Source organism: Martes martes, assembly GCF_963455335.1.
Source record: "Martes martes genome assembly, chromosome: 1".
In the NCBI taxonomy this organism is placed as follows: Eukaryota; Metazoa; Chordata; class Mammalia; order Carnivora; family Mustelidae; genus Martes; species Martes martes.
In genome coordinates, this window is record NC_137888.1 from 166440110 (window position 1) to 166467362 (window position 27253).

Consider the following 27253-nt stretch of genomic DNA (forward strand, 5'->3'; position numbering starts at 1 on the left):
AACTCGTAAGAAGGTACCAATGTATTCTTACTACCACTTTATTTATTTTTTTAGTATTTTATTTATTCACTTGACAGAGAGAGGGAGAGAGCATAGGCAGGGGGAGGGGCAGGCAGAGGGAGAGGGAGAGAGAGAAGTAGGCTCCCCGCCAAGCAGAGAGCCCGATGTGGGGCTCAATCCCAGGACCCTGGGATCATGACCTGTGCTGAAGGCAGACGCTCAACCCAGTCACCAGGTGCCCCAATTCTTACTACCACTTTAATTTTGCAGAGACACACATGTACACTCGAAAATTTCTCCAGACCTTTGGATTTTCGGGTTACAAGGATTCTCAGGTTACAACAACTTAACTGTTGTCGTCACTCTGAGAAATCTGACCAAACAAGGAGAGCACAGGATCTGGCTGAAGACCAATCACTTTATTTACAGAAAGAGATGGCCAAAAGGGGCAGGGGGTGGGGGGAGATACAGATGCATTCCGGCAGCACAGCAAACACAATCACGTCAGCCAGCCAAAAATCGAATCAAAAACAGTGCCCACTGGCTTTTGCACCCACACCAGTCGTGTTTCACTGGTGACACTCAGAAATGACCATCTTAAATCCTAGAGGTGAAAGTATATAGCACCTTGCGCTTTACCTTGGCAGGGAGGCCACACAGGCTTGGGGACATCCACTCCGTCCTCCCCTGGAACCCTCCAGAGCAGGGCCCGTCCACTGCCAGCATGGGCAGTACTGAGATGTACGGGGCTTGTGGTGAAGGGGCTGGACAGGCTGCAGTTCATTGGGGCGACAGTAAAGCACTCTGAAATACTCAGTCCTCTGATTCCTCCAAGCAGGAGGACAAGTCCCCACTGGCAAACAAGAGGCCCAGACAACCCATGGCTGACCTGTGGAAGGTTAGCCGTGAATCAAGGCCTACCTCCCAGGCCAGTGACAGGCGTACCAGGCCAGAAAGAAACACCAGATAGGAAATGTTGAGTCCGTTCCCTTTTTGCTTGCGAGGCTCAGATGCACCTTCTGAAAACACCTAGAGAAATCCAGCATTAAGGGATGGGTTTTATGATTTAAGTCTCTCGCCTCCAAGAAACAGAGAAGGAACTCAGGGTGTCCTGTCTCATGGTGGGAGATCAGAGTAAAGGATCCTTTTAGACAAAGTGCAGAGCGTCCTCACACGTAACCCCTGACCAATACAACCTTCCAGGGCCTGTAACAGATATACCAGCAGGGAACAGAACAGAGCTGAAAACTTGATGACCAGACTGCTCCAAAGTCAAAGGAGAGGCTCTCACTTCCAACACGGAGAAAGGACTCAGACGAGGCAAAGGCAAGGGAGAACCCCGGGAGGGGAGTGGAAGGCAGACACAGGCCTGCTTGTTCTGCACAGGCTGAAGACCAGGGCTGAGCAGCCCCCGCAGAGTTTTGAATTAAATTGGTTTACCTCTCAACCTGGGTGGGGCACACAGGGGGCTGTCCCATGGGTGAAACAGAAGTATTCTTGGTCCAGTGTTCCAGGAGAATGGGGCAAAAATTGAGCAACGGGCAGCAGGGGCCCCTGACAGCAGAACGGGAGGTCGCATCCACCGCAAACTGGACCCCTCTCAGTAAACACAAGCGAGCTGCGGCCCCGGGGGCTCCAGCAAACAGAAACCCCTTCTCTGGGGTGCTCTCCCATAAGAAGACCTCTTCCTTGAGTCCCCCAGCCCCTCCCAATCCCTGTCGGCCAGGACGTCCCCAGATACTGAGCGTCCCCCAACCCCTCTACTCTGCCGGCAGCGGAGCTGGTGAGGCCAACAGCCGAGGTCTTCTGCCCACGCCGACACGGAGCAGACCGGCGATGGGACAGCCAAACTGAAGACTCGTCCTGGGAAGGGATGGGGAGGACTTCGTGGTGGCGGGACTGTAAACCTCTGAGACGTTGCTCCAGCCAACATGCTCCAGAGGAGGTTTCCTACTTGGGAGTTCATATTCAGAACCGAGAACCACCAGGAGCCGAGTCACACACCCACACATGCTCAGACCAGGAGGAGGGCATCTGCGAAGATCACTCAGAACCACAGGTCACAGAGCACAGGGATCAGGATTGGCAGATACGCCACGCCCTCCTTTCGGCCTCTTCCTTCTCCACTGACCACCCTGGGGGTCACCCCTCACTGGCATCCCGCTCCGCTGCACGCCCGCCCCAGCCCCAAGTGGAGCCTTATGAACATCCTGTCCTGCTTTTCTCCGTTCCAGTAGGCTCTCCAGACACCTCCTTGACCTGGGACCCATCTTCTGCCAGGCCACTGGGTCATCCTGGAGGGGTGGGAAGAGAAAAGGAAGAAGGTCCCAAACCAGGTTCACTGGAGACAGATCAGGCTTAATGTTCGCTATGTTCACATTCTCTACATTAAGAAAATGCAGAGAAACCTATTTTTGTCCTGATTTTTTAAAAACCTATAATGTGATCTTTATGACCTTTTCTAGTCTGACCTTTCTCTCCTGACCGCACTCTCTCTGCTTAAAGATTGTAGAGGCGGCTGGTGTTCTCACGCAGGGTGGCCAAGGTGTGGGAGAGCGGCTGATCCTTGACCCTCGCAATCTCTCGAACTGTATGCAAGGCCAGGCCGGGGTGGGCATACTGGCAGAGGCTCTTGGGAACCTGGAAGACATCAAGCATTCAGAACATCACTGTGCCTTCTTCGCACAGCCATGACACAGATCCCCCTCCCTGCCCTTCCCCAGCAAGGACCTCTTTGGGGCTGCCCTGTAGAGACCCCTTTACCTGCAGGTGCAGGGAGAGTCCTAGTCATGGGGGGCTCTGGGTGAGCAGGGTCCCACGCTTCCTTGGACTACCCTCTACAGGGTAGGGCTTTGCACTGCCTGGAAGAGAGTGGTTACCCTTCAGCTTCTCAGCCCCCTAGACTTTTGGTTCTGCAGAGCCACAACAAGGAGACATCTACACAGCCAAGGGTGAGACCTGGAAGTCACTGGGGCTCTGGCCCTGCCAACCTTGCAAAGGTGACCGGCCCCCTCCCACCCACCCTCACCTCAGCTCAGCCTGATCACACCCCTACCTGTCGGGGCAGGAAGTAGGGAGCGTCCGTTTCCACAATGATTCTCTCCAGCGGGATCTGCTTCAGAGCGTCCCGGGCCTCCCAGGCCGAGGAGTAAGTCAGGACGGCAGTGAAGCCCACAGACATGTTAGGGAAGTGCTTCAGCAAGGGCTCGATGACCGGGTAGCTGCCGGTGAAGCAGTGCCTGGTGAGGGGAGGGGAGGGTTTCCAAGTCAGGGTCCCTCTCACAGCGCCCTCCGCAACAGCCCCCAACTCCCCTCTCAGTCTCTTCTGGGGACAGAGTCCCAGAAAAGCAAAGACTGCATCCAAGGGAAGGACTCCACAGTAGCCAGACAAGAGCTGGTTCCAACAAGTAAGACCCAAGGAGACTCTTGGTGACCGAAGCTCTCAGCAATCACACCATCAGAGCGCCCACTCCTCTACAGCCACTTCAAGTGACCCCCACAGGGAAGAGGGAACGATACAGGGACAGGGTATGCTTACAGCACAAGGAGAGAAGCAGAATTAAAGCCTATGGCCCTGCCAAGATCACAATGACAATAAAATTATGTTTCTGCAGTCAAATGGACTGGAAGGAAACAAAAAAGGGAAGATATTAGGGAATGGCACTACAGGGCAATCTTCTCTGAATTTGTTAACTATTCATGTTCTTAGTACACAAAATACTGTTAACCAATATGAAAATTCACGGTTTCCTCCAGCCACAACACTTCCATTGAGCCATCTTAGCCCTGGTTTACCTGCCCTGCCGTGAGACTTCCTTCAAAGCCATCCCAAAACAAAGCCATGAGAAACCAACCCACCCACCCAGGAGAGCAAGGGATTGTACCTCATCTCTGGCCTGTGCTACCACAGTCAAGAGAGGTTGTGCTCTCTGCTTGGACACCTGAAAGGCAGCAGTCTGGCCTGATAGCCCACCACCTTCCGCTGCCTGTCAACACCTGGTTTGGGTTCTAGACTCTGCTTTTTCACCCATCTTAAAAGAGCCAGCCCAGGCATCACCTCCTAGCCGCTCCCCAGCAAAGCTAAGCTAATGGCCCTTCTTCTGCCTCCCACAGCACCTTATGCCCCCCTCAGCTCTGGGATCCGCAAAAGTCACCAGATGACTTGTTTGCCTCCCACGGCTGCTCCCAGGAGCCGTGAGCCAACACCTGCAAGAGGCACACGGTAGATCAAGTTTACCACACCAAACTTAAGAGCCCCTACATACAATTAAGATTAAATACATACTGACTTTAATGCGGGGAAAATGAACTTTCAAATTCAAAAAAGCAAAGAATTTCTTTTGGGGCACCCTGGAATGTTCTCTGTGTGCTAAGTCACTGGACAACACAGTGGCCTCTCCCCAGATCAAGAGACCTCCTTTCTGAGTGCACAGACTCCATTTGTGCCTGCCACCAGGGATATGAGAGTCATGAAAGTTCCCTTCTTGCTCACCAGTGATTGTGGCTATTAGCTCAAACCCTATGAAATTGCCATTTTGTAAGTAAAAAATGGTCAAAATCAGAAATTTCATATGGTTCAATCTAATACTTAAACTTTAGAGAAGATACTACATCACAAAGACTTAATACTATCATCTTCTCCTGAGTTTTCCTTTTTCCAACTCATGTCCTACAGAGAAAGAAGTGTTCATTCCATCTGCGCACTGAAGCTCCAGCCTTCTAACCTATGGATCTTGTAGTCTGAGGGCACAAATTTTTTCATGATGTTCAGCAGATCTTCATCAGCTTCTCGGCAGTGGATCACCAAGGGCTTCTTCAGAGATACGGCCAGCTGCAGCTGCCTCTCAAACACCTGGGAGAAGGCAAAGGGACACCCGTCAGAGCCATGTCAGGAGTCTGTTACATCCCCACAACACCCAGGCCAATGGGCAACCTCCCCCCTAGTTTCCAACTCTGTATACTACGGAATTATAAGAACAGCCCATACTTATGGGGTGCTTACTATAGGAGGTGCTCAGAGCATTTCAGGTGTATTATTAACGTAACCCTCACAAGCACCCCAAGGTAAATGACTGCTGTTAGCCCACCATGCAGTCAAGAAAAGGAGGCTCCAAGAGAGGTCAAGTCATCTGTCACAGGTAAGCTGGAGCCCCACAATTCAAACATGAACCCAGGCGCTCCACATGGCAACCACTATGCCAAGCTTACGTGGGGCTGCAGGGCAGGGCTCAGGAACAGCAAGTTCAAATTATGTGTTCTTCCTCTCACTGTCCCCACCTCTACCCCCACTCTCAAGAAGTAATCACCTTCCACACATTTTCTAAAGAGTTGTACACACACACACACACACACACATCTGCACAATACCTCATTTCAGAAGGTGCTCAAATACTTGAAAGAATGGAAATTACATATTTTCTCCAACTTACTTTCTTTACTCAACCAAAATCAGATATCCTAGGTGAATATGTACTAATTACTACCTTCATTTTTTTAACTTTCTTTTCCTATTTCTTTCTTTATTTCTTCTTAATTTTACTTTTGGGACCCCTGAGAGGCTCAGTCCGTTAAACATGTGCCTTCACCTCAGGTCATGATCTCAGGGTCCTGGAATTGAGCCCTGCATCAGATTCCCTGCTCAGCGGGCAGCTTGCTTCTCCCTTTCTCTCTAACCCACCCTGCTCGTGCTCTCTCTCTTTCTCAAATAAAAATAAAATCATTTTAAAAATAAATAAATGAGATCCTTCTGACGTATTTGAACACCTGAAATTGTTTCATATGTAAATTAACTGTAAAGTCTTGCATGCCTATTGCCAATCTATTCAAATTGGAATCTCTGTCTCCCAAAGGTGTATAAAGATCTGGAGTCTTCTGCTTTGTCAGAAGAGTACCACACCTTCTCTGAATTTTCTCTTTGGTCAAGGGAAAATCAAGAAACCTTTGCCTCAGGGCGCCTGGGTGGCTCAGTGGGTTAAAGCCTCTGCCTTCGGCTCAGGTCATGATCTCAGGGTCCTGGGATCGAGCCCCACATCGGGCTCTCTGCTCAGTGGGGAGCCCGCTTCCTCCTCCCTCTCTCTGCCTCTCTGCCTGCTTGTGATCTCTGTCTGTCAAATAAATAAATAAAGTCTTTAAAAAAAAAAAAAAGAAACCTTTGCCTCTAGAAGTTCCCCTCTCTTCATTCACAATTAACCACAGATGCCAGTAGCAGTGGGCAGGCACAGCATTAGTGTACAGCAGAGGCTGGCCCAGCCAGGCTGGAGACAGTGCCAAAGGGAAAGCCAGCTTGCTAGATTGTGCCCAGGCTGGCATTCACGCACCCGCTCACCAGGGCCTGGAGCACAATGGGCATGCAGACCCAGCCTATCATGCAGCAGCAGGAAAACTGCACACAATAAATTCTACAACAAAGGCAACCTGGCAGTCTGAGAAGTGACAAGGTGGGAGGGTCTTTCTCCTTCTCCTGCTCTTTCCCAACTCAGAAATGTATACTGAAGTGCTGGAACCACCCTTCCCCTGCCAAATGCCCGTGCTCAAAAAATACATAGTAAGATGGCAGTAGCTGCCATCTCTGGTGGGATGGGAAATTCTCTTCCTTTCACAGTTTTGTATTTTCCAAATATCTTCTAGGGACACACTTAACTTTAAAACCAGAATAAAAATACAGTTTAATTAAACAAACGTAAAACTGATTGTTTCCCAAGAAGAAAGGCAAACAAACGTCTTGCCATATATATCATTAGCCATTAAGATGTCACAGAGTAACTATCCCCCTCTCCTACCTAATGAAGAGTAAAGCAAGAGTTGGTGAAGCATTTGGCAAGTGACATCTTGATGGTCTGGACAAGAGCAATTTTATTTCTAAGGGTTCTAAATTCTCTCGATCCCAAAGCACAGAAACTTTTATTGTTAGGCTCAGCAACTGAGCGAGGAATTGAAACCATGTGCAAACCAAGGAGGGCCTCATTACCTTGTGCTGTTCTGGGACAGGCGTGGTGCACTTATACGAGTAATCCAAGCCCATTTCCCCAAATGCCACAGCCTTGGGGTGCCTCAGCGCTTGCAAAAGATTTCTCTCTTGACTCTCACTGTAGTAACGTGCAAAATGAGGATGACAGCCAAAGGCTCCCCAAACCAGATCCTCTTTCAACAGCTCCTCCCACAGGCAATCTGTCAGTGTCCGAGGATCACAGAAGTCAGAGATGCAGCCCTGAAATTCCTTAGGGAAGGAGCTGCTATAAATTTTTCTGAACTTGGTAAAGGACCCTTTGAAAGACAACTTGGAATACAGCATGTCCAGGTGACAGTGGGTATCAATGAAACCCCCCTCTAGGCCTGACTCCCGATGGTTCCTTGGCAGGGAGCTAGACGCATGTCCTCCACAGGGACGAGGGGGTGCCTCCTCCTGGAGTGCTCTTTTCTCCTTCACCTCTTCTTCTGAGCTTCTGGAGAAACGAAATGAACGAGAGTTCTGGGATCTGCCCTCCTCGGTCAGCTCCTGGTCTCTGGAGGTGTTCTGGGAGCTCACTGTGGAGCGAGGGGAATAATCACTCAGGAGGCCCCGGCTGCTCCTCCCGACCTGCAGTGGGTCGCCGCCGCCGCTGCTGCCCACGGACAGGTAACCAGAAGGCTTGGGGCTGCTGGTCCAATAGCTGGCATAGTCACACCACGGACTACTGTACAGATGAGGCGGGTACATGACATAGTCCGTGGGGAAGGCAGAAGGCTCCGGAACTGTGGAGAGTTTCAGCGAGCTGGGCTCCTCCTGAGAGAATCTGACTGTGGAGACCTCATCCACATCAGACCAGTCACTTCCTGAAGAGGTGTGCTCTATCACCACCTCCCTTTCTTTAGGCTGCAGAAAACAAAACCAATGGGTGAGCCTTCCTGTGTGAAGATGGCCTTTCATACACGGTCATCAGCAGAACATAAACTCTGCCTTGTTTTTCTGGCCATGGTGAAGGCTTTGCATTAGCTCCTTATCTTACTCTGTTGCCTGATTTCCTTGTAATTTCTACAATGTGAGCCAGATTATAGCTAAACTTGCAACCAAAGTCTTAGAATACCATCCTTAGGGGTACTTGGGTGGCTCAGTCAGTCGAGCACCCAACTCTTGGTTTCGGCTCAGGTCATGATCTCAGGGTCATGGGATCAAGCCCTGTGTGGGGCTCTGCGCTCAGCAGGGAGTCTGCTGGAGAGTCTCTCTCCCTCTGCCTCTGCCCCTCCCCACCGCACACATGCCCTCTTCTCACTCTAAGATAAATTAATAAATCTTAAAAAAAAAAAAAAAAAGTATCATCCTCAAAGGGGATGCTAAACCTGTACTCCCTTTCTGAATGATCCCTTTGGAGAAAAACTGTTCTCTAGAACACAATATGTACTGGGGATTTTAGAGAACAGCAATGTCCAACACATCTCATCTCTAACATGTCTCTACTCTAACACTTCAAATGCAAAACCACACAGTCATGGTGGGTTTAAGATATGTCTGCAAATTCTCTTTACATTACTCCACACTGAGAGGTAGGGTTTGTGAGCCCTCCCCTCCCCTTGAACCTGGGCCAATCCAGTGACTCGCCTGTAGCCAGCAGAACACAGCAGCAGTCAGACCGGCCAAGGGGCTTCCTCCTGGTTCTGTCAGCTTGCTCCTCACAGGAAGCCAACCACCAGGAAGACACCAGACCCCCTGACACCCACCATATTCTAGAGAGGTCACCTGTAGGTTCCAGCTTCAACTGCCGGCCACGTAAGTGAGCATCTTGCCTGTGCAGCCCTGCCAGGCTTTTGGAGTGTCAGAAGCACCTGGGAGAATACCACCTTGACCCTCGAGCAAGACCTGCCCTTTCTAGACCTTTCTGAATTCCTCACTCCCAAAATTGAGAGCAAAATAAAACATTTAGTTTAAGCCACTGCTGGCAATGATAAATGGATCAACCAGCTATACATTACATTAAATCAATTTAGCCCTGCTAGAACAGAAGTTTTCAAGGTCAGGAATTTTCATTTTCTTCACTCATGTCTCCCAGACACCTACAACAGTGCCCAGCATACTGTGGTCACAAATATTTGATGACTTAATTTGTAGAATAAATGGGGCAACGGCTCCTGAATTTAGTTTCACATCAGAACCAACTGGGGGCTTTTGAAGGCTACCCCACCCTCTTCTGTGATACTGTGATTCAACAGGTCCCCAAGGACTCTGTATTTAAGTTTCCATGTTGCTTAGATACAAATCAAGTCTGAGAAATACAGTAACAACATGGATCTCAACTCATGCAAGGAAGACCGTTTAAGGGCCCTCGTTTCTTTTGGTTAACAAAACGATCTATGCCCACAAGGACCAGATGGCTAGAGCAACAACTTACAAAGCTCTTTTCCTAAAAATATTTGTATATGCAAATACAATTCACATAACAAAAAATTCACTACAAAGAAGCATGATGGATAAACTGATTACCTCTTTAAAATGGGAACGAAATTTTTTGTTTCTACTGTCTGTATTAACCTTCCACACCACTACCTACACTCCAAAAGGAAACAAATACTGGTAACAAAAATGTTAATGAATTATAAACCTCCCATATGATACTTTCCTATTTTAGATTTTCTTCCTGCTACCCCTTTCCTAAACAACAAAAATATCCAAACAAGAATCTTTCCCACGATGCAACGTAACTTAAACTGCAGCACATTTAAAACTTAATCTGAACTCCTGAAGCTGGGTGACGGGCACCTGGGGGATTTTTTAACACTAGTCTGTTTACTTTGAGTATGTTTGAAATTTCCCATAAAAAGTTTTTAGGGGTGCTTGGTTGCAACTCTTGATTTCCAGGTTGCAAGTTTAAACCTCATGTTGGACAGAGAGCTTACTTTAAACAAAAAAAAGTTTTGGGGAGCCTGGATCGCTCAGTCAGTTAAGCAACCAATTCAATGTCAACTCAGGTTATGATCTCAGGGTTCTGGGATGGAGCCCTGCATCAGGCTCAACACTCAGTGGGGTGTCTACTTCTCTCCCTCTTCTACCACCCCCTCCCACCCCACACGTGCATGCACTCTCTAAAATAAATAAATCTTTTGAAAAGAGTTTTTTTAAAGTTAATCTCTAAGGGAGAATAATCCTTCAAAAACTATCTTAATTATGGTGGAAATTTATACCAAAACAGACAATAAAAAAATGCAGTACTGCCAGGACTTAACAAGTTTTTTTCCCTTTTTCCAGTAAGACATACTAGAATCATTACTTTTGTATATGTACACCTCAAAGCTGAAACGATTATCACATACAGTAACATGCAACTACCATTTTTGCAATCCAGCTCTTGAAAATTCTACCATTTTTTAAAATAACAAGTTGATCTGATTAAAATTACAAAAGGTACCCAAACGGAAAGTAAGGTTTTGTCCCCAAAAATAATCCCTCAGAAAGGAGGCATTTTTTTTTTTTTTAAGATTTATTAATTCTAGACAGAGAGAAAGTTGGAGCAGGGGAAAGAGGCAAAGGGAGAGGGGGAGAGAATATCAAGCAGACTCCCTGCTGAGCACAGAAACTGTGGCTTGATCCCAGGACCTGGAGATCAAGACCTGAGCCAAAAACTGAGAGTCCGATGCTCAACCAACTGAGCCAACCAGGTGCCCAGGAGGCATCATTTTATATTCCAATTCTTACAATGTCTCCTGTATTAGATGATATAGGTTCTTTTATATGAGGACAAATGACCCCAAACAGAATTCAACCAAGCTAATGCTGGATGCTTACAGGAAGATTTCCTACTTCCCTTTTCCCCTTTTTCATTTTTTAAAAAAGAAGGGACAGGGTTAGGCAAAGAGATGTACCGGATATACATCTGGGGGTAAGACCTCAGAGTTCCACTGGACAAACCTTTTAAGATTTTAATGATTTGTGAGAGACACAGCTAGAGAGGGAACACAAACAGGGCGAGTGGAAGAGGGAGAAGGAGGCTTCCCGCTGAGGAGGAAGCCCGATGTGGGGCTCGATCCCAGGACCCCGGGATCATGACCTGAGCTGAAGGCAGATGCTTAACCGAATGAGCCACCCAGGCACCCCATTTTTAACAAATCTTTTAAAGATCACTTTTTGTTTTTTAAATTTCACTTTTAAAAAGCAACACGGGGTGCTCAGGCAGTAAGGTGTCTGCCCTCAGCTTGGGTCCTCATCTCAGGATCCTGGGATCGAGCCCCCAGTCCTGCTCCCTACTCAGTGGGATCTGCTTCTGCCTCTCCCCCTTGACTCCTGCTCGGTGCTTGTGCTCTCTCTTAAATAAATAAAACTTTAAAATATAAATAAAAATTTAAAAATAAAAATAAAAAGCAATACAGTGGGGGCACCTGGGTGGCTCAGTCAGTTTATGTGTCTACCTTTAGCTCAGGTCATTATTTTGGGGTTCTGGGATCACTGAGCCCTGCATCGGACTCCCAGCTCAGGGGAGTCTGCTTCTCCTTCTCCCTCTGCCCTTCCCCACTCCATTTGTGATTTCTCTCTCAAATAAAATCTTAAAAATAAAAAAAAGTTAAAATGAAGCAATATGGCTAAGTGGTTATGCATAAGGAGACAGTGAGAAAATACTTGAGAAACTGAAAACTGGTATCTAAGTGGAGGAAAAAGGCACCAGGCTGGAAAGCTACTTTTCACTAAATAACTTTTATTTTTTATTTTTGAACGACAAAAGTATTATTTATTCAGAAAGTAACCTGAAAAATAGTTGGAAGTTGCTCCATGGTAGCAATCCCAAAATACACTTCCAGAAAAAATGAACCACAAACTGCCTGAGTGTAACAGGAACAGCTATTGGCAACTGGGGATAAACTTCCAGGGACAGAATTAAACACGGATTTAAAAAGTGCTATATCTCATCAGCACAATCTTGGCTACAGAAAACTACAAGACAAATGTCCTATTTTTTATGATAAAAAATTATATCACAATGGGAGGAGACAGAATCTACAGGGACTAAGGGACTTAGGATATTCAGAAATTGCCACATATGGCTCTTATTTGGATACTGTTTTAAACAAATTAAAAATATCATGAAACCAACAGGATTATTTAATCAATGACTGGACCGCTGATGTTATTACGGATTCTGTGTGTGTGTGTATGATCTAATAAAATTGTAACTGTGTTTGTTTTTTTCTTTTCTTAAGATTTTTTTTATTTATTTGACAGAGAGAGAGATCACAAGTAGGCAGAGAGGCAGGCAGAGAGAGAGGAGGAAGCAGGCTCCCCACAGAGCAGAGAGCCCGATGCAGGGTTCGACCCCAGGACCCTAGGAACACGACCCGAGCCGAAGGCAGAGGCTTCAACCCACTGAGCCATCCAGGCGCCCCTGTTTGTTTTTTTCTAAAGATCACTATATCTTAGAGATTCACAATGAAATATTTATGGATAAAATGATAGAGTAATTGGGACTTGCTTCAAAATAATCTGTGGAGAGGGGAACCTGGCTGGCTCAGTCATAGAACATGTGACTCATCATCTCAGGGTGGTGAGTTCAAGCCCCAGGTTGGGTATGGAGCCTATTACAAAAAAAAAAAAAAAAAAAAAAAAAAGTCGTAGAGAAAAAAAGATTAGCAGTGAATTCATTGCTGAAGATGAGTGACGGGTATATAGATAATTTTCTTTTTTTTTTTTTTTTTAAGACTTTATTTATTTGACAGAGAGACACAGCAAGAGAGGGAACACAGCAGGGGAAGTGGGAGAGGGAGAAGCAGGCTTCCCACTGAGCAGGGAGCCCGATGTAGGGCTCAATCCCAGGACCCTGGGATCATGAACTGAGCCAAAGGCAGACACTTAACGACTAAGCCACCCAGGCACCCCTAGATAATTTTCGTAAGTGTTTTAAATTTTCCATAATAAAAAGTTAAAATAAAAATAAGTTAAAATTCCAAATCAGAAGCAAGGGTAAATGACATCTTCTAGTTGCTTCCCAAACTTCTCTATCTTCCAGGGGTATTTGTTTAAAAACACCAATTCCCCCATCTCACTCAGACCTGGGTCAGATTCTCTCATTCTTATGATCAGGGAAGTTCAATAAATCACACTACATGACTCGAAAAGGAACTCCAGGGACAACAAAGACCACGTCAAAGACATGTGAAGTTTCCACAAAATTATTTAATGATATGTGAGAGTGGGAAAAATGGCAGAGTGGCGAAAAAATATGAAATTAAAAAATGCACATGTAACTAGAAATACATACCATAAACAGACTTATAATTATGTCATCTAAGTCCTTGAAAGGCTTATATGGTCAAGTTGGCCAAGAAAAGGTTTTTGGATTTTCTTTTTTCTTATCTTTTTTTTTTTTAAGATTTTATTTATTTATTTGCCAGAGAGAGAGAGAGTGTGTGCACAAGTGCACAAGTGGGGGTAAATGGCAGGCAGAGGGAGAAGCAGACTTCCTGCTGAGCAAAGAGCCCAATGTGGGACTCAATCCCAGGACCCTGGGATTACAACCTGAGCCAAAGCCAGATGCTTAACCGACTGAGACACTCATGGGTCCCTTGGATTTTCTTTTTGAGAAAATAGGACATTACCTATGTTCATGACTGCCTTACACTCTCAGCAACATGGTAAAATTTAAAGTTACATTTACTGAGGTCTTACTATACACTTAGGAACTGAGCAAAGCATTTCCATGTATCAGTTCAGGGTTCAGCAAACTGGCCCACAGGCCAAATCCAATGAACTGTCTACTGGTGTAAACCAAGTCTCACCGGAACACAGTCAGGGCCGTTCACTGAAATGCTGTCCCTGGCTGTTTCACACTACTACAGCAGAGCTGAATAGTTACAACAGAGGCCATACAGCCCACAAAGCCAAAAATATTATCTGACCCTTTACAGAATAAGTTTGCAGACCTCTCTGTTTAACCATAGTAAGATTTCAAGAACTGTGACTTTTTACACAGAAGAAACTAGGGCTCAAAGAGGTTAAGTGGCTTTCTCATGATCACAGTGCAGGTGGCCAGGATTTCAACCCAAACTATCTGATCCCAACACCGAGTGCTTACCTACCATATCGTGCTACCTCCCAACATATACTTAACAAAGACATTCTAAATGTCCAGCCTGACAAACGAGTTCAGGTGTGTAAATTTGGAAGGTTCATCCATACAAGGGGAATTCTAGGCAGCCCAACAAGATCATGATCAACATCAGACAGGAAACGCACCCGTCACAGAGTTAGCAGAAAAAGGAGGTTACAAAACCTATTGTTCTTGGGATTTCCAGTTAAATATAACCCATGTAGTTTCTGTCCTTCCTGTCAAAAACAAAAAACAAAAACAAAAAAAAACAACCCTTTGAAAATTATAGGAAATGGGGCAGCTCAGTTAAGCACTCAACTCTTAATTTCAGCTCAGGTCACAATCTCAGGGTCATGACACTGAGCCCCACACCAGGCACGACTTAAGATTCTCTCTCTCCCTCTGCCCTGTCCCTTCACCTGCTGTGTGCATGGTCTCAAAAAAATGTGTGTGTGTGTGTGTGTGTGTGTGTGCGTGTGTGTGTGTGTATGAACCAACTTGAAAAGGCAAAAGGCATAAACCTACAAAGAGAAAGCATAAAGAAAAAAACAGAAAAGCGAATTAAATAAAAATCAGCTGCTAGAGTTAGAGAGTAGACAGATGAACGGTTATTGGATAAGCAGATCACAGATGGCCAAAAGCTAAGCCTGCAGTGAGAAAAACCCAGAAACATGTTGAGTCACAGTACAAGATCCCCCCAAAAGGCTCAGGAATTGGAGGTAGCAGACCTCTGAAAAGAAGGTGAAACTGGAGATGAAAACAGGAGAATGAGCTGGAAACCTGTAAAGTTAGGTCCCAAGATCCCTGCTCCCATCCTCTGCAGATGGGTCTGCCTTTTCCCCATCCAACAAAAGACTACGGTTCACACTTGATAAAGCTGAGCCAAGGAACTTATGGAATAATCAGGAACAATGGACATATAATCAAGGTTGAGGGACCATCGCATGTTGGACAGTGAGAACCCAGGTACTTCTCTCAACCTGACTCTCAGAACAGCACAAGCCAGATGTGTGCCTTCTAGGTGGGGGAGTTGAGCATTCTGCCCAGGGACACTGAGCAGCCTCTGACAATGAAGCCACAGATCCAGTCGGGGCCCCCACAAAACTACCCAGTGTCATCACCCTCTGTTGAAGCCAGCAGTTGATAAGCCCATCCACACACTTAGAACTTCCAATCATCTTTTGAAAGTTCCATCTTTAAATATGAATGGACAGCCAACACATCCCAGGAAAGCCCTACCATAAGACAGAAACCAAAATACTTAGTAAAAAAAAAAAAGGACAAAAATCAGAAGGAAACTCAGAGAAAAAGTAGTGCAGAAAGTAGAAGAAAACTTCAAAACAAACCAGTAATATTCTCGAAGAGACCAGAGAAGGCACAATAACCTCAAAACAAGAACAGGATACTCTAAAAAAGGAATACTCAAAACAACAGTGTTCTTAGAAATTAAGTATGTCAAAAATGATTAAAAAAAAAAGGGGGGGGGCGCCTGGGTGTCTCAGTCATTAAGCATCTGCCTTTGGCTGGGGTCATGATCCCAGTGTCATGATCCCAGTGTGGGATCAAGCCCCACAGCTGGCTCCCTGCTCGGTGGGAGGCCTGCTTCTCCCTCTCCCACTCCCCCAGCTTGTGTTCCCTGTCTCGCTGTGTTTCTCTCTGTCAAAAAAAAAATAAAATATTTTTAAAAAGAAAAAAATAGTATGTATTATTATATACACTCACCTTAATTACTCACAAACCAAAAATGAAAGGAAACAGGAAACATGGGAATACTAAGGAAACAATTAAGAGAAGTACACCTCCAAGAAGAAAAATGGGACTACTTATTTTGACAACGTTGAGGAGAATTTTATGGCACCAGCAGTTTGGGGATGAATCAGTGATAGGTACAGAGAAAACTAAAGGAAAAAACATGGCAATGATGATCTCCAAGGAAGATAAACTTTGTACGAGAGGAAATGTGCTCAGAGTATACTAGGTGATTCTGCTATGAACGTGGGGATAATAAACCTTTAACAGATTTAGCCGGAAACTACAGGACAACAACATGGAGAGCTGCTAGAAACAGAGGTGACAGTTTCATGGGTATGGTGCTGCCAAAGTTAGTGTGGAGAACTAAATTCTCCTCTTCTAAATAGGCAGTCCACAGAGGTCTACAACTAGAAAATCAATACACAGTGCAAGATTATTTAGAAATATGGAGGAAAGTGCTGGAAGAAAGAGCTAATGAGATTCAAGGAGCTGCCACAAAGGAGCTGTAAATAAAGATAAACAGAGATGGGTACAACAGCCTTTTTGCCCAGGCATAAACTATGTTTAAAATTGTTAGTTTCCCTCCAATACCATTCTTTCCTTCAAGAGCAATAAAAGTGACTTGGGGATAAGTCTCCCACATGAAAGTTAATGTTCCAGACTCCCCTGCAGCTAGGTGTTGGCCAGGTTTCTAGATTCCCATCAGTAGCTAAAAGCGTTAAATGATGTGGACTTCTGAGTCAAGCTCTTAAATGGGAGGGAGCATACTTTCCTCTTCTCTTTTCCCCTTTCTACTGCTTGGAATGTCAAGGTTATGTCCTCAGGGTCCTATCAGAGCAGCCACTCAGACCACAGACAGAGACGGGTTGACGTGGCAGAGCAGCAAGACAAATGGCACCAGGGTCCCTCCTCCTTAAGCCAAACTTCTATTGTCCTTAAGTCACTGTTATTTTGGCCTTTGTTAGGGCAGGCAAATGCATATCCTAACAACATATAAATTCTAAGTTTAAAAAAAGGAAAAAAAAAAAAGAGAGAGCACTGACTTGAGATTTTTTAGTAAGTCTGAAAGGTATTTTAGAAAAGAAGCATCAGGGCATCTGGGTGGCTCAGTTGGTTAAGTGACAGCCTTTGGCTCAGATCATGATCCTGGAGTCCCAGGACTGAGTCCCACATCAGGCTCCCTGCTCAGTGGGGCGTGTGCTTCTCCCTCTGACCCTTCCCCCTCTCGTGCTCGCTCTCCCTCTCATTCTCTCTCTCAAATAAATAAAATCTTTACGGAAAAAAAGAGAAAGAAGAATAGAACCATCAGTTTGTCCTGGAGTCCTTGGTAAGTAAAGTGCTGCTTTTAATGAGTAACACTCAGGATCAAACGAGAAAGACAACAAATACATATCATCAACAGAACTAAAAACCCCCCATGCTTGGTATAAGCTCAGCTTACCTTCTGGTTTTCTAAATGAGAGTCGGAGTCATCCAAAAACTCTAGGGCTGGAGAGTGCTTGTCAAGGACTGTCCTTCGGGCACCAGCTGTCTCCTCGCTGGGTTTCTCCTGAGGGTCTATCACCACTCTCCTGTTGCAGAAGCTGCTCCTCTCCAGCTCAGCCTTTTCGTCCTCTGCTCTCACCTCCAGGGCTGACTCTTTCCCTTTCGGAGGAGGAGACACAGTGACACTCCTGACTGGCTCTTCTCCAAGGCTGGGACGCTCTCCTTTGCTCGGCACCGGCCTCGTGGCAGCCTCTCCCTTCCTTTTTGGCATTGACTTTCCCAGGATGCCCTGGATAGCCTTCAGGTAGATCACTGTAGAGCCCTGGTCTCGAAATCGATCCCTCTTCCTTTTCTGCACCTTGTTTGGTTCCTCATTTGTATCATTCTGACCCTCCGCTTCAGCTGCAAATTCAGAGTTCGTGGAGTTACGAGAACTATCTTTTGAATCAACCTGGAAGGGGGAAAAAAAAAATCACAGTTCGTGAAATGGTTACCCACAGGGTGATTATGTATAGGAATCAATCAGTGGTGGCTGTACCAATCACAGGGAAGGTGACAGTGGCTAAAATTAAGATTCTCTCCCAGAGGTTTCCATCCCACCCCACTGAGAAGTGTCACTGTAAAAGGGCCTGAACTGCTGCCATTTCCTGTTATTCACTTTCTCATGCTCACCAGGTACTACCCTCGCACTGCAGCAGGCAGGAATGAGCGCAGATGAGCAGTCTCATAACACCAGACTCTAAGCTCCCTGAGGCCAAGGACTACCACATACTTGAGAACACACACAGGCAAAAGAGCAGCTCAAAATTTGAGCACCAGAAGAGTCTCTAGAAACCAGCTAACCCAACGCCACATCTAAGAGTCGAGGAGACCCAAGGGCCAAGGAAGGAGTGGACTCCAGTCTCCCAAGTCCTGAGGGCAGAGTGCAGGCCTTACTGAAGTTCCCTTCGAACTCCTTCCCCCAAATAAAAACCTCGGTGACGGAAGGTGTCTGGTCTCCCAGAGAATGCACCAGGGTCAGTCCAGAGACTGAAACTATGCCCCAACTCTTACTCATTTCCTCAGAAACACAGGTGAAGTCTCAGCCCCTACCTCCCTTCCCCTGAGCACTTACTCATTCCAGGAGCTAGACTATTTATTTTCAATGTTAATTTACTATGAAACTCAGGTCCAATCCAATGCCAACCTGGGGTAAGAACACTCCACAGATCTATCCCTAGAACCATTTCAAAAGCAGTGAAGTCCAAACCTCCCCAGCTATGACCTAGATTGACCATTATCCCAAGGCCTTCTACAGTCCCTGCAACTCGCACTGCTAATTCATTTGTATTAAATCCCTCCCAAATATACAGAGAAATAACTCCACACTAAGCTTGCTGATCTTTTTTCTCTACTGAGTTAGTCTACGCCAAGAGATGTCCAGCAATAAGGGAGTGGTTACACAAAGAAGCTTATGCTCTTATTTTATAGACTTCTCGTATTATTTAATTTTTTCCAAGAAATACATATTATCTTTGTTTTTTTACAAAAGCCTTTTGACATATGTAAATCTAGACAGTAGTGTGACACAGTATTTTTTTTACTAGAAGTACTCAAATTGTTGGCAGCTACTCACTTTGATGAGATGGACAGGAAAGGTGCCTTTGACCTTCATTTTGAAACACTGAGTCTCAATTTTTTTTTTTAAGATTTTATTTTTGTTTATTTATTTGAGAGAGAGAGAGAGAGCACAAGCAGGGGGAGCAAAGGGGAAGTGAGAAGCAGACTCCCTGCTAAGCAGGGAGTCCGATGCGGGACCGGATCCCAGGACCCTGGGATCATGACCTGAGCCAAAGGCAGATGCTTAACCATCTCAGCCACCGAGGTGCCCGAGTCTCAATTTTCTAACGTGGTGGACATTTTTTAAAAACGTCTATAGGGATTATCTGGGAAAGATGATAAGCCTTTTTTTATACCTTTCCATATGACGAAAATCTAATAAACATTAAAAACAAGCTTGAAGGCTCCATGGGCATGCCCTACAGGATACAGTCACAACTTCCCAGCCTGCTTCTCTCACTACTGCCAACCACCTGCCATCCTCGGGCATGGCCATTGTACTGTCACAGGCAAACCTAACTCCCTTTGCTTGTGACACCCTCGCCTCAGTCTCATTTTACACTTGATAAAACTCCTATTCATCCTTGAAGGCCCCAAATCCCTTCTTTGACATCTCCACCTCTGCCTGTGCAACCAGTTACCCCTGTCCTTGCCCTCCCACCCCCACCCCAGGCCGGGCAGAGGACCACATGGGAAGACAAAGTCGACAACAAACGGAGGAGCCCTTGCGCCTTCTGCAGGGTCACAGTTCCTCACTTCAAACCAACTGCTGCCGTTTGCAAGTACAGACCCAGAGTCATGGATTCCAGTTTTCCATATAAAACACGAGATCTCAAATTGAATTGTTTTCCATCTTGACAGTTTTTGTGGCGCACTTGCTAAGCATCCATGTGAGCTTAGCATCCAATGAAACATACAAAAATACCTGCTTACTGGACCTTCTACTCTAGGTGACGAGGGAAAGGAAAACCAGAAGAAAGGCAATATATGTATGTTAGAGAGTGAGAAGTGCCAGAGAGGGAAAGAACACAGAAAAAGGAGTAAAAGTGCAGAAGCGGAAGTGGGTCACTCGAGTCTCCGGTTCAAGGTAGAGGTGTGGGCTGGAGGCATATATTTTTAATGTGAAATCTCCAAAATACTGGATACTTTTGAAGACCTAGTAGGCCACATTCAGCCTATGGACCATCAGTTTGCCAACCCTGGTAGTGAAGGCCAGGACTGTAACTGTGGGAGAGAAAAGGGTTAGAATTAGAATAACATCCCTTGTGTTTTCCTTTTTTTTTTTTTTTAGGATTTTATTTATTTGACAGAGAGAAAGAGAGAGAGAGAGAGAGAGGAAGGGAGGGAAAAGCAGACTCCCCACTGAGCAGGAACCCTGATGCAGCACTCCATCCCAGGATCCTGGGATCATGACCTTAGCCAAAGGCAGGCACTTAACCAACTGAGTCACCCTGGCGTCCCCATACCTTATGTTTTCATGTGGCCTTACAATTCCCAGAGATGCCATGGCTGTCATCCCTCCCATACAGAGAGGGAAGCTGCCACATGGCGCGTTAAGTGGCAGAAACAGGGCCAGCTCAAGCTCCCCCTAATATACTGGAAACCAAGGGAGATTAGCAAAAATACGAAAATTGAGCAACAGTAGCAAAGGCTGTGATGTCAAAGACCACAAGGACCTGAAATGGATCCAGGTCACTCAAGATTTTCAGAAGTGGAGAGGAGGCTATAAAGGCAAAGATGAGGACTTCAGTTCAAGAGCAGAGACGAACCACCTGGCTTCAAACAGGAGATATTTCATTCCTGGCACTATTGCTTAGTGAATTATGCATCTCTGAAGGCAGGAGGGAAAGATTCAGTGGAGATGCTGTTCCTGCCCTCACCACCAACAGCCTACATGATTTCAACAGTTCGTACCCAGCAACCTGCCTACTCCTTCCATCCTTTCTCCACAGTGTGCGAGAGGAGTTCTAAGATCTGCCAACATCACACCTCTGCTTAAAACCCTTCAGTGCTGGGGCACCTGGGTAGATCAGTGGATTAAGCCTCCGCCTCCAGCTTGGGCCATGATCCCAGGGTCCTGGGATTGAGCCTGCATCGGGCTCTCTGCTCACCGAGGAGCCTGCTTCCCTCTCTCTCTCTCTCTGCCTGCCTCTCTGCCTACTTGTGATTTCTCTGTCAAATAAATAAATAAGTAAATCTCACAAATTTAAAAAATAAATAAATAAATAAAAACCCTTCAGTGCTTCTCCATTTGCCCACAGGAAACATCCCCAACTCCTGAGCCTGACATCAGAAGCCGTTCACAGGCTGGACCCCAAGCTTCTTCTCCAGCATCATCTCCCACCTTTATCCATATACCCAGGTGCCCGGGAATGAAAAAGGATGCTGGAGAAAAGGGAAGTGAGGACCTTTAGGAACCAGTCGTATCCCAACGCTTCAGACCAGCATTTCCTGACATATTTTGGACACACATTATTCTGTTGCCTGAAATGTCCTCTCCTCCTCCTCGTCTGTCAGGAGAATTGTAATGGCACCTCTTCTGTGAGGACTTTCTCAACATTAGTCACTCATTCCTCCGACCCTTGGTCCTTCAAATGCCCCTGTTACAACAGTGCACACAGTGCTCCATGATGAAGGACTATTCAGTGCCTCAACCACTGCCTTCCTCTTCACAACTCCAACCCCTAGCACGGACTTCCACCCAAGCACCGGACATCTGCTGGGTGAAGACGCAGGAACTAGGATCACAGAGGAAAGCTGTCATTCGAGAGCCAAGATACACAATGGCTTCTTGTGTCTGGGCCGTGCCACCCTGCAGAGAGCTCCTCAAGGGAAGGATCTTGCCCTCTTCGTCTCTCCATTGCTTAGCTAACACTGGGCTAGGACAGAGAAGGGGCTCAGAGAGCCGCAGAGGTAAGAATGCAGGCTTTGAAGTCCCATCGACCTAGGATAGCACAGCTTGGCCACATACCAGCTGGATGGCCTTGGTTAAGTTACTTAACATTTCTGAGTGTCCTTTCCCTGCGCCTACATATACTAGGTGCTCGAGTATTTGTTAACCTATATGTAAATATTTGTTAACTGACATGTAAAGATAATACTGCCTATTTCACAAGACTCTCGGGATTACGGGAGAGCTTATGGGTCAAACATTAAGAATCCTATCTGATCAAAGTCTATCACATCATAAATGCTCCAGTTTTCCCTTCCAGTCTTTGTTCCCTGAAGTGAAGCAGAAATGAAGGTCATACTAAAGACTGATAATGTAAGGTAGGTGAAGGTGCTCACAACAGACAAATTTAATCTTTCTCTACAGAAGAAACGAAGATCATCAGCTACCATGAGAACCTAAGAAAACCTTTCAAACAATTGTCTTAGAGGAAATAAGGAACAAACAATAAGGCTGGTCAGCAGCCATCTCTAGGGAATCCAAATTGCTCAGTCTAGCTATGGTCTGAATGGGTTCCCTCAAAGTTCGTATGTTGAAATCTAACCCCAAGAGGATGGTACTAGGCCCTTTGAGAAGTGATTAGGTCATGATCGTGAAGCACTCATGAACATGATTAGTGCTCTTATCTAAAAGTCCCCAAGAGAGCTCCCCTGCCCCCCTCTGCCATGTGAGGACAGAAAGAGAAATCTACAAACCAGAAAAGAGCCCTCACTTGACCATGCTGGCCCACTGATCCCAGACTTCCACCCTTCAAAACTATAAGAAATACATTTCAACTATTTATAAGCTACCCAGACTGTGGTGTTGTTACCAAAGCCAGAACATTCCCCTCTGAATATTCTGCGACCTAGCCGAGACCTCTGCACTAAAGCTGGGGAGCAGAAAGATGATGGGGGACCCACAAACAAAGCCAAGTGTTTACCCTTCGAAATTTACAGAGCAAATGCTGAAGAACAGGTAGATAGGCGGGTAAAAAGTAGGAATGAGGGGACCTTAAAAGGACCGAGGGGGAGAACATGCTGTTTTTGTGAGTGCCACTGGGCTGTGCTTGCTGACAAGACTTAGGACTTACTAGAAAAACAAGTTGGACATAACTCAGAGTATGAGGGAAAGATGTACAGATTGAGAGAAAGATAAGAAAGGCATTTTGTAATTCATCAAGATGAGCCAAGTACTGTACCTTGTTTTCTAACTAACAAACATCATAGGCAGAGCCCTTCGCAGTGCTAGAGAGGGACAGTTACGATTAATAATATCAACATCCCCATATTCTACTCAACATGTATGATCTTTCAAAAATGCACACCTGCCTTCCCTGTGTATAGAACTCTACATAACTCTCTAATGGTTTAGAATAAAATCCAAATTCCCTTGGCTACTGAAGCCTTGTTGCAATCAGCCCCCTACCTAGCTCTCTGGTCGCCATTCTGGGCTCTCATGCTCTACACAGCACATCATGAGGCCGTCTTGGGACTTCTCAAGCCCTCCCACCAGGATGTGTGCTCCTTAAAAGCCATCTCACAGCTCCACAACCCAACAGAATCCTTGGCACCCAGCAATCCTCTAGAGCTTGCTAACTACAAGGTACTAACCCCACAACTTCTGAGGCAGGACCGGACTACTCAACTGCTCCATGCTTAACCATTAAATTGATTTTGTCAAAAAACACCCCTCGGGCCTAATAAATAAGATAAAGATGGGTCCATGACAGAATTAGACCCACCTGGATTAAAGGCTATACCTTCAAATCTTGGTTCCTGGTCTGCAGGTCAGCCTGAGCCTGGGATGCAGCACACCTGAAAGGCTAGGCAGATTCCTGCCCTTCCCAAAAGGCTTCATTCTATTTGTCACTGAAGTCAACTGTAATCAATTGAGATTATTTCATGCTTTGCCCTAAATCAAGTGAAAAACTGTATCAAGGATTAACTATAAGATTAAATTATATGGCAAAGTCCCCTATTTACTTGATTTATCTTTGAGTCATATTCGAGACGTATTTTTATGCTAAAGACAAGGATTTTGAAATCACTGTATAAAAAAAATCCAGAGGTGCCTGGGTGGCTCAGTGGGTTAAGCTCATGCCTTAGCTCAGGTCATGAACCCGGGGTCCAGGGATCCCACGCTGAGCTCCCTGCTCAGCAGGGAGTCTGCTTCTCCCTCTGCCCCTCCCCATGCTCGTACACACTCTCTCTCTCAAGTATATAAAATCTTAAAAAAAAAAAAAAAATCCATGTGCCATACCAAGAGTTCTGTGAGGTCCACAGTGAAAACACCTGGAGCACTTCATCTACGAGTTCCCCAGGATAAACAGCCAACAACAGCCTAGTTTCTCAGCTGCACATAATCTAACCACTCAGTAGAAGTTTCGAGACACTTTCCTTAGGGCCTTTTTTCACTGCTTTTGTAAGATCACTTTATCTGAAGGCAGCCCATCTCACCCAACTAAGGCTTTTCCTCCACTCTTCCACATACAGAACTCCTCACCTCTTAAGGCCCAGAGCTCCAAATCCAGAATACAAGCTAATTAGGCCATGATCTCTGTTTTGTTACCGGAGAATCCCACGCAACTAGGACACTCGGGGGATGATGTAGGCCCTCAATGAATATTTGCTCAAAACCTGACTGAAAGAGTGGATGAAGCTCACACGTGCGCCAGCAACGTTAGCTAGTACTCACACTCTCACCAGAGAAACAGCCGACTGAGAGATGAATTGCATTTGCTTCTATTTCTCACAGACTCATGTTCAAGCTTCCCTCACTGGAAAAATGTCATCCTTTAAGTTCATATAAAATGAAACAGTGGACGTAATGCACCTGCTCTGAGAAACCCTCCTGCATGTTCCCAATGGGGAACTAAATGTTTGAGCTCCAAAACACACTCTACCCTACCCACCAAGCAAAACTCCAAGGTGCCAGAAACCGTTAACTTTGGGAAAAATCTGCACCAAGAACCAAATTCTCATTCTCAATTTTGTGACTCAGAGAAGTTCAAAGTACAAGGGCACAATGCCTTAAATTTACAACTGAAACAAACAGGTCTGTGTCTCCTGAGAAGGACCTGCATCTTCTACTGCAGTGAACCTCCAACCGGGCTGCACCTTATTCTACGGGAGGATTTACAAATCCGGAGACCCAGACCATTCCCCAACCCCATTAAATTGACATGAGAAGCAGGCACAAGCATTTTAAAGCCTTCCAAATAGTTTTCAAGTGCTGCCAACTATGAAAATTACCTGTTCATGGCACTGTAGGCCACCCCCCTGACCAAGCCCTTGGTTTCCGGGGTTTGCATAAGCAGACCTGTGGGAAGACCCCAAAGATCTTGAAGGACATGACCCTTTTTAGTCTCCTTCCCCCAACAGCTCAAGCCACGTGGAAGGAGCTTCACTGATTCTAAAGCGTTGCAGCCACCTACCTTAAGGCTGCAGGCCTCCTCCTCTAGAGAAGCCATTTCTTCTGGAGAGGGGTTGACAGGGCGAAGAGGGGATCCCCCTGACGAAAGGAATCCCCGTGTGCTCGGAATCAGGCAGCCTTTGGCGGCAGCCCCGCCCACACCTGGGTCAGAGGAATGAGTGGAGGAGGTATCTCTGCGGCAGGATGAGCCCCAGGGCAACCTCGGCGTGCAGGCCACATCGTCCCCCTTCTGGACTTTCAGGCGCTTGGGGCTGCTGGTCCCTCCTGAACGCGACGCAGAGGTAGGAGCAGGCCGGCTGGAGGGGGCCACATCACTGGGCTCCCGGAGGCAGCTGCGCTTGCGGGGACACCCTTCCGAAGTGCTGCTCCAGTGGTACTTGACCTTGCGCCGCTCCGACGCCATGGGCACCTGCAAGGCAAAGAGGGGGCCTGGATTCCAATACCAGCCCTCTTCAGACTCCCGCCACCCTGGGTCCCCTGGGGGAGGGCAAGCCAGAAGGTCAGAGTCAGGGGCCTCACTGACCTTTCCCCCTTCTTTCCACTGCCCATCACAGTTCTCAGGGTTTCGGAGATGCCAACGCGCTTCGCCTTAGTCAAAACGATCCGAGATTTACTAAGGGCGTCGGTTTGGTTTCCAAACCCAAAACGTGCTTCCGCGATCACCAAGCGCTACAGTTTGCACAGCGCTACTAGAGAGATGTCAAAGCGCTTCCGGGATTACAAAGCGCTTCGATTTAGTTTGCAGTACGGAGCCCTTTGGGGATGTCAAAGCGCTTCAAAAGATTACAAGGCGCTTTAGAGTCCACACAGGGCGACCGAACCCGCAGCCTTTGGCGGGCGCTTGGCCCAGAGGCCCGGAATGCCGAGGGCGGGCCGCAGGGCAGGGCCGGACCCGGCGCGCAGCCCGCCCTGCTCCCGCGGCCCGCGGACCAGCCCGGGGCCCGAGGGGCCGAGGCGCCCCTCAGGAGCCGGCGGTGCCGCGCTCGGCCGCCACGGGACACCCTCCGGCTCGCCCGGCCGCCCCTTCCGTCCCCGCCGCCGCAGCCCAGACGTCGACCCCGCCGCCCCCACGGCCCGAACGTCCAGCCTCGGCAGCCTCCTAGCCTCCCGCCCCACTCCTGCAGCCCCAGCTCGGCCACCGCCCGAGCTCCAGCCACACCGGCCTCGGCTGCGCCCACCTCCCGGAACGAGCCCTGCGGCCCGCAGCCGGGCGTGCGGCGGGGGCGGGCCTTGCGCAGAACGGAGGGCGCCCATTGCTCGAATAGGCAGGAGGCGGGACCCCGAGCAAGACGGAGCTCGCCTGTTGGCCAGGAGGCTTGGAGGCATTGGTCGGAAGCAAGGCGGGGCGGAGCCACTCACGTGGGCCCGAAGAGCGCGAAGCTAGGCAGGGCCGCGGTCCCCCCCCCCGCCAGCCTTCCGTGGGGTTCGGGGCTTCCCGGACCCCTGTCCCTCAGTGCCGTTCCCCGCTGTTCAGCGCTTTGCCGCTTAGCCGGACGGTTCAGGTCCCGATCCCCTCCTCGAACCCGCACCAACATCGTGACCCCATTTGCAGAGCAGGAAACTGTGGCTCAGAGAGACCAAGTGACACACCCAGAAAGTGGCCGAGTCGGAAGTTAGGAGCCATAGGCAAAAAAAGGCTACACAAAAATGTAAAATTTTTGCCGGGCAAAAAATATCAAAGTTAAAAGACAAGGTACAAACTTAATAAAATATTCGCAACACATGACAAAGGGCTGATATCCTTACTTTGTAAAAACTTTTTAAAATATTAATTTAACAGAGAGAGCGAGGGCACGCGCGCGCGCGCGCGCACACACACACACACACACACACACAAGCGGGTTGGTGGCGGGGGGCGCAAAAAAGGGAAAGGGCGAAGGAGAGTCCCCGTTGAGGAGGAAGCCTTATGCGGGACTTGATCCCAGCATCCGGGATCATGACCTAAGCCAAAAGCACACTCAACCTGCTGAGCTACCGAGGCACCTGATGGAAGTTTCTTTTCTTTTTTTTT

General features: G+C 47.1%; 1 protein-coding gene across 2 annotated transcripts; it reads right to left on the bottom strand.

Annotated features, from left to right (window-relative positions):
- Nucleotides 1–399: 399 nt before the first annotated feature.
- Nucleotides 400–25903, bottom strand: TATDN2 (TatD DNase domain containing 2). Of its 2 annotated transcripts, XR_013968315.1 has the most exons (9): nt 25766–25903; nt 25244–25651; nt 17236–17730; nt 6968–7852; nt 4725–4852; nt 3056–3239; nt 2764–2861; nt 2472–2640; nt 406–2294 (listed from the first exon to the last, which is right to left on the bottom strand). XR_013968315.1 is itself a non-coding variant. In XM_080828618.1 (8 exons), the coding sequence occupies exons 2-7, from the start codon at nt 25643–25645 to the stop codon at nt 2500–2502; spliced, it is 2235 nt and encodes a 744-aa protein (XP_080684744.1). In that variant the 5' UTR covers nt 25646–25651; nt 25766–25894; the 3' UTR covers nt 400–2294; nt 2472–2499. The 2 variants fall into 2 exon arrangements, 1 of the variants encoding a protein (XP_080684744.1); XM_080828618.1 differs by lacking the exon at nt 2764–2861 and having other exon boundaries at nt 400–2294; nt 25766–25894.
- Between the last annotated feature and the right edge of the window lie 1350 nt (nt 25904–27253).

Coding starts and splice junctions, on each gene's coding strand:
- TATDN2 (XM_080828618.1), bottom strand. CDS start 25,645: ATGGCGTCGGAGCGGCGCAAGGTCAAGTACCACTGGAGCAGCACTTCG. Junction 4,853..6,967: donor CTGTCCCAGAACAGCACAAG/GTAATGAGGCCC, acceptor GCCTTCTCCCAG/GTGTTTGAGAGGCAGCTGCA. Junction 2,641..3,055: donor CCTACTTCCTGCCCCGACAG/GTAGGGGTGTGA, acceptor GATGTCTTCCAG/GTTCCCAAGAGCCTCTGCCA.